Here is a 14,942-nt window from a genome sequence, read left to right on the forward strand (position 1 = left end):
TTGATGAGGAGTTGCCAATCATTAACAAATTCCATTTTCTGTTTCTCTTTCTTTTCTTTGCAACTCTCTATGGAGGTCCAAGACACCCTAGGCATAGGTATTTTGTGTTAAAAAGCCAGTCTTAAATCTGAGGGAAATGCTACACCTTCGGCTTAAGATATTCATCAGAAATAAGAGGTCATAGTTTAAGATTTTTGTTCCAATTTTTGTCTCGGAGAATTCTGATGACATTAATTTCTTTCATTCAAGATGTCAGTCTTTTTCAGTGAACTCCTACAAAGAGCTGAACCACTGAACCCCTTTTGCTGAATCTGGTTTGGCAAATAACAAACTTGAATTTTGCACTTTTATACATGGTTGATTTTGAGGTCATGCTTAGCCAACCCCCACACTAAGAGAAAGATTGATATTCATTTCTACAATAATATTTAAACAAAGCTAAACAACCAGAATAACAAAACAATTTTCGGGAAAAAAAAAAAAGGAAAAGGAAGTGACCCTCTTCTCCTTTTTAGGCTAGAGCTAAGGACACATCAAAAATTTGAATTGCTCTTTTTACTGCTTCAATGTCAATGTCTATTAATTTTCCTGTCTTGGACGAGACAATGACACATTTCTTCTCTTCTGCATTGGGAACAAATAGTTTCCCCTTTTCTTCAGAGCAAAACAATGCGATGCTGTGACAAATATGTATAATAGACGCATCAAACTTATGTCTCATCAAGTACCTTCTAAACTTATGAAATTCTGTAATACATAATATTGTAAAGGGACAGAGGTTCTTTTTGCTACTCAATTAGCAAACTAGTGATTTTATTTTGCCAGACGCATTTACCTGGGTTTCTCACGTGCGTTTGCAAGTTGGATAGCAGCTGTGTTTGTAGCAATTACGCCAGCTGAGTCATTGATGAGAGCTGCCAGCTGAAGCATGCATAACCACACCATGAAGTGCCACTACTGGAATTTGTAAATGCTTCATGCCTTGAATCAGCTAGCATTATCATTCTTAATATGTTATCCTTTCGTAGAAAATTTGTATTATCGTTGTATGTTTTACAAGTTGGGTACTGTTTTGCAACTGTCCTTTGTAAACACAACGTATCATATTGCATTGAGAGGGTATTTTCATGAATGTTGACTCGTCACTCAAGGTTTCTTGGTGAATGCCTTTTGACAACAGTCGGTCCACAATAGAGGGACTTGAAAGTTGCAACCACTAAACTAATTTTGTTGCCAGAGGCCATTATCAGAATTGATTGGCATTTCCAACCTGGGCAGTTGAGAAACCAATCTCACTAGACATGGTTTCCTTTCTGACCTCATCTGCACCACATAATCCTTATAAAAAATTTCCTATCATATTTGTGTGTTTTAATTTTTCTTTTTCTCTTTTGGTGCAATAACTATTCAAAAAAGACTAATTGAAAGAGGACAATGTTACCTGGCCAGGGGTTGTGATAAACACAATACTTGCATCATTTCCAACTACTTCCTCCACATCCTCCCTTACTTTATCATGTGGAATCACAAAAACTGGCCTAAATCCCCTGTGAACAAATACAATCTCATGTCAATACGTCCACATGAGCTTCACAAAATGTTTCTAAAACCATGGCCAACTAGGAGGGCAGACATGGCAGTTCAGTCAGGATAAGAAAATAAGGGATTCAATTAGATCAATTGCATACAGTTGCTGGACTGACTGATGTGTGTAAGACATTAACTTTTGTGTTTTTCCCCCCCTTTGATTTATAGAAGTCCTAGATTGATAATGAAATTAATCATACATTTGTTGATAAATGTTACTTTGATTTCCCTTTTCTATGGAAAATCCTTCTTGTACAAATATTTCTTATAAAACTTCCATACTATGATGTGGAGGGTTTATTGCCAACAATACATATGGCACAGAATACCTCTCTTCTGCACACTACCACATCACTTCAGTTTTCTTTTTTAGGTGATACATCCACATTACAGTTTTAGATTTGTGTAATTCATTTATATTTAGCATTGATTTTTTACATTCAGTGGTACGGTGTACTGGGTACTAATGCACAATTTCCTGGCTGCAGAACAGTTGAGTTGAAGTATTTAGTATATGACTTGAGAGTGCGTCTTATAAAATTCATTGGTTGAAGATTAGGTAGTAAAATTATCTAATGAAAAAAGCATGTTGGTTAATTGACAATAAGGCTGCATCTCCAACCCAACACTTTCATGCTGAAAATGATTTCATGGTCAGAAAACAAAAAACAAAAAAAGCCACTTCAAAGAAATAAAAAGAAAATAAAACATAACTTTTTAAAAACAAGACAATTTGTCCGAGCAAAGTTATGAGTAGCTTTTGCATTCAATGTCACTTTCTTTATCTCAACTCTATTTAGATAGTCTGTTTATAATAAAAGGCATTTAAGTTAAGAATGTCAAAGATGGCCTAACCTAGCGATAATGGAGGGAGTAAATTAATTCATTCTAAATACAAGCACATTTAGCTCACAAGTCAAGCCTCTTTTCTTTTCTTCTCTTTTTTCTATAATAAAATTTTACTACCTGACTGCTTCTGCAATTTCATCCCATACTTCAATGGGTAGCAAGCTATCAGAATCCCCCCTAGACTGCATCAAGGCCTTTGAATCTGATTCTATCCCATGAATTACTATGTATCTTCCTTTCTCTGCACCTGCTTTCTTATATTTTGCCTCTACAACCTCCTTTAGCTTCCTTGAAATTGATACTCTGAGGGGAGGAACAACTTGCCTTGGCACACTTCGAAATGGCCTTCCCAACCAATCAAGCATCTGATGGTACCTAATTTAAACAAACCCATGTTAAGACTTTCTAGGATAAAAGCACCAAACAGATTGTCAATTATACAATAGAAACTCTATCTCTCTCTCTTTTTTTTTTTTTTTTTTTTCAATCTATTTACATTTCGATGCTAATTTGGGGTCTTTTATTATGATGAAAGGCACATGCTACTTGTGTTATGGCCATCTAAAGATATGCTATCCTGCACAACAAAATTCTTGTCAGAAAGGACAATGTTTTACTATTACACTAAGGGGCATCTTTATGTACAGAATTAGTGAATATTCAAGTACGTAAATCCTCTGTGTTGAACTGTAAACTCACATGTTATATCCTCCATCAGAGAGATTCAAACTATCAGGCGTAAATGTTTCTGACAGAAGTAATCCTGCTCCTGCAGCATTTACATTTGGATAAACGTAGCTAACTCTATCTCGAGCTGTCGTCATAAACAAGAATGCTGCATGGCCAAGCCCTGCTAGTTTGGTTGATAACACCATGTCATAGTACCTACTCTGTAAGAACAAGGCACTATTCATTTATAGCCCAGGTGGATTATAATCCCTTGTTATAAAGATGCACAGAGGAATTACTTCTTAAAAGGAATAATCCATATCAAGTATTCGATCACTCAATAATGCCTACTTTTTTGCAAGAACAAAATGCGTTCAAATTCTGATTTTTCTTTCTTCCACATTTATCATTTAGTCTTGAAAGAGAGAAGCCCAATGCAAGCACTCATGTCACCTCTTAGAAAACTAGGAAAACCTGCTGCCAATTTTTCTACAAAATATATACAAACTAGCTAGCACAACAATTACAAATTGACATGAAATAGAATGTGATTAGTGTCGCATTAACAATATAATTAATAAATTTATTAATTACATCTTTGGATTAAGTTTAGAAGTTGGCACATCAATTTGTAAAAGCGAGTGATAAAATTTGTAGCCCTAATAAAAATATTATTTGAATATAATTTGCTTCATTGTCAAATCTTGATTCCCTCCTTTACTTAAGAATTACACTTAATAATTTACATACCTTCATTTTATGTTTCAATGTAACTCGTATATAGATTTTCATTATAATTCACATTGAAATACAAATTTCTCTTCCGCTCTCTTTCTCTTTTTAATTAACGTGGTATGAGAGTAACTTTTTTCAATGTCCATAGGATTTGAGAAGCCAAAAATTATTATAACAAAAATACCAATTTGCAAACATAGTTTAAAAGATGAAAGAAAAAAAAACATATACATAACCACCAACCTTAAGAAGTCCAACCATATCCGTATACTCGGCGGGCTCCGGGAAATCATCATCAGGATCATAAACATCAGCCCATCTCACATTCTTATTCAGCTCATACGTCTGCTTCCCTCTAGCTGATGCAATGATGTCCACCTGCACACCCGGATACCTATCCTTGATCAACTGAATGGCCGGAAAGAAAAGCAAGTTCTCATACACACCGCCGGAGACCACACAGCAGCACCGCCTAACATCTCCTCTTATTTTCAGTCCCAATGAGGCGATTTCCACACTGAATCCAGCTGGGAACTTCAAGAACCCGTAAGGGTTGTCAGGGTTATCTGGTGGGCGGGGGTCCTCGTCCTGCTTACCGTCTGTGAACAATGAGCCGTATTCCATTTCAGGATCCTCACCGTCATCGAAAGGGTCGAGCCAGGGGTTCTTCTTCTTGTTATTGGTGGCTTGCTGGATGAGGAGTAGGTTTGATCTCTTGGTGCAATGGGAGTGGTGTGGTGGGTGCAAGAATGAGAGTTTGGAGATGTGGGGAGAGGGGAATGAAGGTGGGTTTGTGAGAAAGGGTGACAGGGATTTGGGGTGTAGAGAAGTTGTAGCCATGGTTAAACTTACTTTCTTCTCTCTTTTGATCACTTTCTGGTATTATTGTTGGAGGGGTTATTGCTTGCTTATTCACAAGTTTGGATTTCGGTGTGTGGATGGCGGTTGGATAAGTGGGTCATGTACCTTGCTGATTTTTATTTATTTATTTATTTTTTTTTATAGATTATTTGTTAACATTTTTTTTTATCTCGTGGGTTTGAAATGATTTAATTAAGAAAATTTCAAGTCAAATAGTAAATATATATTGATTACTCTAATTCATATTATGGATTTTATTAATGTAAATTATGTTTTACTTATAGATGATGCATTCTTCTATGGTACTTTTAGTGTTTATTTGGGAAAACTTATTTTTTAACTAAAAATGAAAACATTTTGCTGAAAATAGTACGGTATAATAGTAGTAAAAATAAACTAAATAGTAACAAAAATAAGCTAAATAGTAACAAAAAACTGCATTTTTAAGGCAATGTCAAACGTACACTTAGTATTTTTTTTTTGAAAAAACAATAATACTTATTAGAACATACAAACACAAAAGTAGTATATAAAATTTTTTAAACAAGTTTATAATATATTACATAACAAGCACCACTACAAAAGGCCATAACCTTTGTAGTAATAACTTAAGGTTATAAGAACTAAAATTCTAACACACACAACCAATATGGGATAAACATCTTTTTTTTTTTTAGGAAATAGTATATAGAGTTTTTTAAACATGCTTATAATATAGTACATAACTAAAATACCACTAAAAATGGCCTAACTTTTTTTATTTGGTAAAATGATATTGATACCCCCTTTATAAAGTTACTATTCAATGTGACTTGAATTAGTAGTGAATGTGAGAAAATTACTCCCCATGTAATATTTTTGGTAAACAATTATTCCATATGTAAATTTATTGGAGTGACTCAAGTTACTCCCCATGTAAATTTAAAAACTCAAGGATAATGATTGAATAAATTTACAAAGTTACTTTTTGTGAAAATATTGTGTCCTTATACTTATTGCAAGGATAATGAATAAAGTGATGTTAGAGATATTACAAATTTTACTACTTAATAAATTATGTATTATAAATCATAAATTAGTAGTAATTCAAATATTTATTTACTAATTTTTAAAGTGATATTAATCATTATTATTAGGTTAAATTATAAATTATACCTTTCAATCTAGGCCAAAATTTAATTTAACCTTGAAACTTTTGATTTATTCATTTCAGTCCTATAACATTCCTTAATGTTCAATGTAGTCATTTTTTCTCCTTCCATTACAATGTGTTGTTAAATGTCTTAAAAATGACATTTGTTTTTATTTTTGTTTTTGTTGTTGCTGCTAGTTTTAAGATTTCAAAATGATGTTAATTTTATGAGGATTCAATGATAGTCCAAGTAGGATAGTGGACGAAATAATTATATTGAATAAAGTTCGAAGTTAAAGAATTAAAATAAATTATAAAATTCAACTAAATTGTGAACAATGGTTGTAATTTATAATTTAGTGTATATTTAATATAATTCTTGGCAATTATAGGAAATCTTTATTTTTATTATGTTAAAAGGATGGTAATTTAGGGGGAAATTTACCATTTAGCATTATTTTAATAGCTATTTCATTAGTTAGCATGCTACTGAAACATTTTAACAAACTAGCATCTTGAATTTCTTAAATTTGAGTTCAATAACGGAACTTGAGTCTCATAAACTCAATTTTGATACTCTGGCAAAGGTTGATGTGGATATTTTATACACGTGGAATTTGAGTCTTCAAAACTCGAGTTTTGTTTTGGAGAAGATGATCTATTTTAGATCTGAAGAAGAAGGAGAAAAAGGAGAAGGTTATGATTTGAAGAAGAAAAAGAAAGAGGAGAAGGATTTGATTTAGAGAATGGAAGAAGAAGGATCTGGGAAGAAGAAGAAGAAGGAGGAGGAGGAGGAGAAGGATCTGGAGAATGGAGGAAGAAGAAAGGTCTGGAGAACTGTTCTTATGACAGTAATTCAAGTCTTAGTTCCACGTGGATATTTTCTTCCACATTAGATTACCACCACTTGCAGATTTCCATCATTGGTGAGATGATGAAAAAATAACGCTAAATGCAAAAGAAGTTTAATATATAGTGGGACAGTGAAAAAAAAAACAGAAAAGAAAAGAAAAGAAGAGGTGGTAATGAATGATTAGTGAGCACAAATTCTTTTGCAATTTAACACCAAAAAATGCTAACAATTTTGTTAATTAGCATGGTTTTCAAACTATTTAGGAAACTAACATCTCGAGTCTCTTCGACTTGAGTTCACTGTAACAACTCGAGTCTCAAAGTTTCAAGTTCCATGAATTTCAAAGATGAGGTGAAAAAAATCCACATGGAACCTAAGTCTTAGAGACTCAAGTTCCTCAAAAGAAAAATCCACAACCTTTTTCTTTTCTTTTGTTTCTACTTCTTTCTTCTTCAGTTCAGACAGTTTCTTCTTTTCTCTTTCTTTCTTTTTTCTCTTTGCCTTTGTTATTACCGTCTTCTCTCTTCTTCAATTTTACTGCTTAAGTTGATTTTGGCCATCAACAGTAAGATCTATCACTCTCTCTCTTCGATTTTTCTCTCTCACCATTTGTTCGTCCCTCTCTTTCTCAGGCCTCACTCTTTGTTCACGATTTTGGTAGCCGCTCTAGTGGTGGTTGTGGTTGTGGTTGTGATGTGGCTGTGGATGTGGGACGTGAGCCAAATCTGATCAGAGCCATGGTTGGTTTGGGTATTGTGAATTTTTTGTGGGTTTAGGTTTTGGTTTTGTGAATTTTTAGTGGATTTGGGTATTATGAATTTTTTGGGTTTGTTGTTGTTCATGTTGATGGAGTTGTGTTTTCAGTTTTGGTTTGTTGCGTGGGTGTTTGGTTTTGTTGTTGGGTTTTTGCCTTTTTGGGGCCGGAAGTGGGAGAGAAGAAAAGTATCAGTTGAGTTTTTTTTTTTTTTTTTTTTTTTGTGGAACTCAAGTCTTAGAGCCTTGAGTTCCACGTGGATTTTTTTTTCCACCTCAACTTTTCCATCTCATGGAACTTGATTTTTTGAGATTTGAGTTTCTACAGTGAACTTGAGTCTAAGAGACTCAAAATGTTAGTTTCCTAAATAATTTGGAAACCATGCTAAGTAGCAAGTATGTTTGAAAAAGGGAGTTAATTTGCACAAAAAAAGAAAAAAGAAAAACTGGTGAGCACTACCTCTCTCTCGGATTATTGAAGTCTATCAAAATACTTTACTTGTCAATCTTAATGTTACTCATCATGCCTTTAAACTCAACAAAACACAACACTCCGTTGCGCCTTCATTTATTTTCATATCATCATCATCAATTACAATTACGATTACAATTAACAAACAAACATCTCTAGCTTTGAAGATTGAACCTTTTTTAAAAATTGCTATAGAAAGGAGAAGGAAAAGCTATAAATAGGGAGTGGAAAAATTGGACACAACTCGCGAACCCAACACAACAAAAAATTAGCAAGTTTTGGGTTGAGGTTTAATTGGTTCGTATCATATTCAGGTTGACACGACTAACCCGCTTAATAAACGGGTTGGGTTGATGTTCAACCCATGGAACCCTTTTAATTTATTTGACATGTTTAATTAAATGAAATTTTACCAATATACCTTTCAAACCCTAGGTATATAAACTTATAAGTTGTGGTGGTTTATTTTCTTTGACATATTGTGATTGATTATTTGTGATATTGAAATATGTTTATTTTTGAATGATTATTTGTGATGTAGTTACTCATTAGTTACGAATTTTATATTAAAAATATTTATTTGTTTGTTTTTTCATAATTTTTTTATAAAATTTGATAAATAGGTCAACACTGTTGACCCGTTCAATAAATGGATCGTGTTAAGATTGAGGGATCTTGACCTGTTTAATAAACATGTTGAGTTAGTGTTGACCCATATAGTTTGATACTTATGAGTTGACATGATACAAATCCGACACGTGAACATGAATTGCCACCCCTAGCAATAAATGTGGGGCAACCACAAGTCCGGTCGATGAACATCAAGTCACGATCGGTTCTAGGCCCAGCCGCTGGCCCACCCAACCCAGAAAACAAGAATAAGATGAAGAAATCAAAATCAAAATCCAGAAGGCAAAACGCTTAGACGGCATGACTAGTCATGCTCGGCCTCTTCCTTTTCCTCCTAGTCGTTGAGTGGAAGAGTATTGAGGATGGAGAAGAAAAAGTTGAAGCAATGTATTTAAATAATAAAGGAAGGTGGATAATAATTTGAAGATTGATTGATGATGCCCTTGAAACGCTTCTGCCCTTGCCCTTACTCACAAGACCCACGGTATACGTATTCCTTCTTTCTTCTTTCTCTATGTTACTCTAAATTAACTTGTTATTATTCATATCGGTAAGCTTTGCTCTATTTCAATCAGTGTGTGTGTGTGTGTGTGTAAGTAGAGACTTCGTGCTAGTGAGTAAGAGATGCTGCCATATGGCGCACTCTATGAAGAGAATTGAAATACTCTTAAGTCACATCAGAGATAAGAACAAATTTAAAAAGAAGGACTCTTTATTTCCTTTGATTCAATGTTTTAAGACTACTTTTTGTTGCATTTTTTTATTCAATGTTTTAAGACTAATATTTGTTTCATTTCACTACAAGAAAAAAGATTTAATACAACGAAAAAAGTCGTTGCAATAACAACTAATGTTGTTGTAATAAGTGTTATTGCAACGACAAAAAAGTCGATGCAAGTCGTTGTAATAAACTCTGTAGCAATAGGTTTATGCAACACTAAATTTTCGTTGCAATAAATTCCTCATATTGCAATCATTTACTTTGAAAATCTCGTTGCAATAGGTTGATTTTTTTAATAAAATTTTTTTTAAAAAAAAATTTAAAAATAAGTAAATCTTTTTTTTTAAGAATGATTTTTTCATTAATCTGTTTTGCAATTCAAAAACCATATCTAGGAACTATATTAACAAATTAAAGATATACATAAAAGATGAAAAATTTGAAATACTTCATTTTAATATGTATGTCAAAAAACACAAATATATACACAACTTGTGGAGTTTACATTCAATCACATAGTTTCAAAAAGTATGCAAAAATCAATACAACATGAAAGAAAATTTTCTTCCTGAAGGTATTATCCAAGTATGTTTCACAACCATTTCATTGACTTATCACCTATTTTGGAAAAAAAGAAAAAGAAAATAAGTATAAAGTTGAAAAACATTATATATACAACACAATGACACCAATATACATCATCATTGATTCTAAAGAAAAAAAAAAAAGCACATTTAAAACAATACTACTTGAAAACTATGCAATTAAACAAAGAAAAATCAAATTAAAATTTAAAGAGAACCAAAAGATTACCTGAAAACTAGAGAGAAAATCTTTAGAGAAAGAGTCTCTCCAAGTAGACTATATGAATTAAGAGAGACTGAAATTCGAAAGAGAAAAAATAGAGTTAGTAGATATGAGAGTGATATAGAAATTTGAGAGACAAGTTTTGTAGTTAGTAGGTAAATTTTAATTTTAAGATGTGCTTAAGAGAAAGAATGAAAGTGAAATGAGAAAAAAAAGAGATAGGCGTGGAGAGAGAGAGAGAGAGAGAGAGAGAGAGAGAGAGAGAGATAGAGACATTGAGATGAGAAAAATATGGAGATAAATGTGGGTGAGAGAAAGAGGGAAACCAAGATGAAAAAAGAAAAAGAGGTAGGCATGAGAAAGAGAGAGAGAATTTGAGATTTTAAAAAAATGCAAAAAAAAGAGATATAGGTGGGTGAGATAAAGAGGGAAACTAAGATGAAAAGAAATAAATAAATAAAGAGTTAGGTATGGGTGTGAGTGTGAGTTAAATTTGAAATTAGAAAAAATAGGAAGATGAATGTGGTGAGAGAAAGTGGGAAATTGAGATGAGAAAAAAAGAGAGGAAGACGTGTGGGTGAGAGAGAAATATTGAGATGAAAAAAAAGGGATAGACATGGGTGAGAGAGAGGAAATTAATGAAAAAAATAGCGCTAATTTTCCAAAATTTTCTGTTACTCAATTACTCACCTTTATTATATCAAAAAAATTTGCTTTGAAATAAAGATTTAACCTATTACAACAAAATAATTCAATGTAAAATAAAAGATTACCTATTGCAACAACATATCTCAATGTAAAATAAGAGTTACTTATTACAAAAACACATTTCGATATAAAATAATAATTATTGCTACAATTTCATATTGATGTAATAAATTTAAGTTACTATTACAACAAAAACCTAGAGATGCAATAATATATATATTACATCCATTATTTTTTTTTGTTGCAATAATTCTTGTTGTATTATTTCTTTTTTCTTGTAGCGTTTGGTTAAATATTTCCAGACTTTTCCTTTTTGTCACGCACAAAAAAACTCTTTACATTTCCATTCACCTTTTTTTACTTCTACTCTTTTATATATACATGACCACAACCTTTTATGCCATCTCATCACAAATATATTCAGACAAAAAATGATGTTATTTACTTTTAACCTTTCAACGACACCTATATTACTCCAACATTACAGTAGCATTTGGTTCTAACTTGTATGAGTAGGCTATAACTAAGGAAGGGGACTTGCGTTTTTGTGAAGGTTATGATTCTCTTTGAGTCTATGGGTGTTTGGGATTTCGGTTTGGGAAAGTCATAAATGCATTTTGTTTTAGAACTAAAGAAAAAGAAACATTCTAATTTATTATTTATGAAGTTAGCTTCTTTTTTTTTTTTTTTTTTGGTTAGAACTCATAATTTGTAGGTTTCTTTGTAGGCTATAACTAAGGCTCATAGAGAATCATAGATTTCGTGAAGGTTATGATTCTCTTTGAGCCATAGTGATGGTAGCTTCTTCTTTTTTTTTTTTTTTCCCCCTTAATGCGGTATGAACCATAGTGATATAAAAATGAAAATTGATAATGATTTCAAAGTATTTTCTGCTTTTTTTAAGGATATGAAAGCCCAACTAAAGACAATAAAATTTTGATAACTTGATATGTTTTTAGCCAATTAAACTTTGTTTAATGACATTTTCTTTACGTTGATACTTACAAATGATTTTCTTAATTTGATTGAGATAATGAATTGGGTGTTTGTGATTGAGGTCTCTATATTTGGTTGTGAGAATAAAGTAGTTGAGGAAGTTTTTCGGGGTTGCTTAAATTTATATAATTTTAGCATATAAAAGTATTTTATGCTTAAAATTCTTATTTATAGATTAAAAAAAAACTTTTAATAGTAAATATTATAATATATTATAGTCTTATAGTTTTATACTTTTTTTTATTAAAATAAAATATGAATTAAGAAAATCTAGTTTCAAAGTATTCAACAATATTGTGGGTAAATATAAATATTATATAACAAAGTAAGCATTATAGGTAAGTCTTAATATATATAAAAATGATTTCAAATAAAATTGTAAAGTAGGCCATGCATCACACCGGACATCATCTAATATCATTAATTAATGAACTAATTACATGGATTTTGCAATTGTGGCGCTCTCATAAATCAAAATCAATTCTTCTTCTACCTCTACCTAGATTTTTAAACAAGTTTCCGTATATATACTATTTCCTTCAGATTGTTTTTACCTTTTTAATGTCCAAAAAAAAAAAAAAAACGAAGCTGCTGCTTCTTCTGATTCCAGAAACAGTTGAAATTAAACTATTATCCTAACTCAACTTTGTTTACGACTTAATTAGGTACATGAATGAATGTATCTGTGTTTTCCTCAATTTAGTCTGTCTTGGGTCACTTAGACCACTTCATTCATTCATACTGATACTGATAATGCTACTTGGAGAATCTCCGACCTCCAACTTGCTCAATTGAAATATCTTGCACTTGATTGGTGTAGTGTTTTTATGAGTTCATTTAGTTCTTTACTGTCTCTTTTGTAGTAAGATATTAATTATGAAGATCACTAAAACAAACAAGTTTTGGTTGGAGTTGAAAGCTTTGGAATATTATGTAGAAGTAGAAGTGTAGAACTGCATAAGAAATAAAGTTAATACTTATTTTTTAGCGGGGAGGCTTGCTCTTACTGGCACATGATAGCGCTGTGATGTCCTATACCAAGGAAACTCTTCCCTCTGGGTACAACAAATCAGGGGGATCTAGGATTTCAAGTTAGGGAGCGAAGTATAAGAAAAAAAAAAAAGCTATCCATATAGTATTAGCAAACTATCAACCAAGATAAATACAAAAAAATCATTATTTTTTAATACATTAAGATGTAATTATCTACCAACAATGACAAAAAAAAAAAAACACAAAATAATATTGTTTCTTAATTAAGAGCATAAGCTATTGATTTTTTTTTTTCACAAACCAAAAATTACTTTTTATACTTTAATATAGCATTTAAAATGTCTCGTACAGTAACGTGTTTGGTATTTAGTGTTCTAAATACTAAATATTTAGTATTTAGAACACCTGATGCTAGTACTCTAATATTGGGATGACAATGATTTTTTTTTAATATTTTATTTTAAAGTTTTTTTTTTTTTTTTCGTTAAGTTTTTGAGTTGAATATTTGCTTATTGGGATAGGCTAATTAAAAGGGAGACGGTCTAAGTTTTTTAAAGAGGGAAGCGCAACAAATAAAAAACTTAAAACCCTCATTTCTTCATTCTAAGGAGCAAGTTTAGTTGTCACTTTTGCTTTACTTATCAAAAAGATTAAAAAAAAAAAAAAGTTTGTTCGCACTAGCAAAAGGAGAATATTACACCCTTGTCATAAATTTAACCGCATGCTTGTTGGACCTAACGTTAGGCAAGAGCCTCAAATGTTTACCTCTACCCTCATATACGCACAACCTTCAAGGGACTTGCTTTACATGCATTCAATCTGTACTTACCATATTAATTTTCTTGAAAAAACTTATCAATAAAATAAAATAAAATAATTTTAAAAAAACTTAATGGAGCTCTCCCCTTCGCAGCAATAAGAAAGTTAAAGAGGTTGGCTATGCAGGCTTCCAAGGAGGTCTAGATTCGGGGTCATCATTGCCAAGCCGTGGTCAAGGGTCATGGAGCAGGGCCAAGGATAAACTTGTTGGTGAAATACCTGGTGCTTACACCTAGGCTTTTAACTTTGGTGATTGTATGGAAGACGATGAAGACTCAGATGAGGAAATAGAGGTGCTCCGTGAAGGACTAGCTACTGTCAAGTTCTCTAAAGAATTCAAACAGCACATTCGCACTCCATGGTCCAAAGCACTCATTATCAAGGTCTATGGCAAATCAGTTGACTTTAGTTTTCTACACTAGAGACTACTTTCCATGTGGAAACCTGCTGGTAGACTGGACTGTGTGGATTTGGGGCATGGCTTCTTCCTTGTGAGGTTGTCATTGAAAGAAGATTATGAAAATATCCTTAGGAAGGGTCCTTGATTTATTGGTGAGCACTTCCTATCCATTAGACCATAGGAGCCGAATTTTCGACCAGCGTCAGCGAGTGTAACCTCGATTGTAGTTTGGATAAGACTTAATGAACTTCCGATTGAGTACTACAATGTGGAAGCTCTTCTCCAGATTGGGTAATCCATTGGTAATGTTCTAAGAATAGATACTCATACTGCCCTTGAGGCTAGAGGAAGATTTGCTAGACTTTGTGTTCATATTGATATTGACAAGCCTTTGGTCACGGCAATTTTGATTGGCAAGTTTGAACAACCAGTCTACTATGAAGGTATTCAAAAATTGTGCTTATCCTATGGAAGAATGGGTCACCAGAGGGAAAATTGCCCGTACATGATACGCCAATGTGCTCAGGTGCATGAGATGGAAGCGGTGGTTGTTGAGGACAAAGGAGAGCAGTGACGCAAAGAGCATGTTTTGGATAATGCCAAGTTGAGTGAGGGGGTCACCAAGGCTGTGTTAAAGGACGTGCAAGATGGTATTTAGGATACTATGTACGGACCGTGGGTGGTGGTTGGCAGGAAGAAGAATGGGACAAAAACCCAAAGAAGTGGAGGGACCCCTTTGGAATTGCCAACGACTACTTGAGGCAAATGCAAAGGAATCGTGGGAATGGAGTTAAGGCCAATATGGGCCTAGGCAAGGTGGAACCCACCAATGGGCTTGGTAGAGATGCCAAACAAAAGCTGTCTCCACTGAGAGTAATTAATGGAGCCCAGCTGGCGAGCTCCCTTCAAACCATATGGACAAACACGCATGCTCAAGCCCAAACTCCTATGGAATCA

The 14,942-nt window shown here is 33.0% G+C and overlaps 1 protein-coding gene across 5 annotated transcripts; it reads right to left on the reverse strand.

Moving 5' to 3' along the window:
- Window positions 1-396: 396 nt before the first annotated feature.
- LOC142637126 (photosynthetic NDH subunit of subcomplex B 1, chloroplastic) lies at window positions 397-4,791 on the reverse strand. 5 transcript variants are annotated; one of them, XR_012844554.1, is made up of 6 exons: window positions 4,084-4,771; window positions 3,136-3,326; window positions 2,554-2,811; window positions 1,442-1,547; window positions 836-981; window positions 397-677 (listed from the first exon to the last, which is right to left on the reverse strand). XR_012844554.1 is itself a non-coding variant. In XM_075811400.1 (6 exons), the coding sequence occupies exons 1-6, from the start codon at window positions 4,678-4,680 to the stop codon at window positions 512-514; spliced, it is 1,404 nt and encodes a 467-aa protein (XP_075667515.1). In that variant the 5' UTR covers window positions 4,681-4,791; the 3' UTR covers window positions 397-511. The 5 variants fall into 5 exon arrangements, 3 of the variants coding, with proteins under 3 accessions (XP_075667515.1, XP_075667517.1, XP_075667516.1); XR_012844552.1 differs by having other exon boundaries at window positions 836-991; XM_075811400.1 differs by having other exon boundaries at window positions 836-921; window positions 4,084-4,791.
- Between the last annotated feature and the right edge of the window lie 10,151 nt (window positions 4,792-14,942).

The sequence above is a fragment of the Castanea sativa genome, chromosome 5 (genome assembly GCF_040712315.1).
Source record: "Castanea sativa cultivar Marrone di Chiusa Pesio chromosome 5, ASM4071231v1".
NCBI classification, from domain to species: domain Eukaryota; kingdom Viridiplantae; phylum Streptophyta; class Magnoliopsida; order Fagales; family Fagaceae; genus Castanea; species Castanea sativa.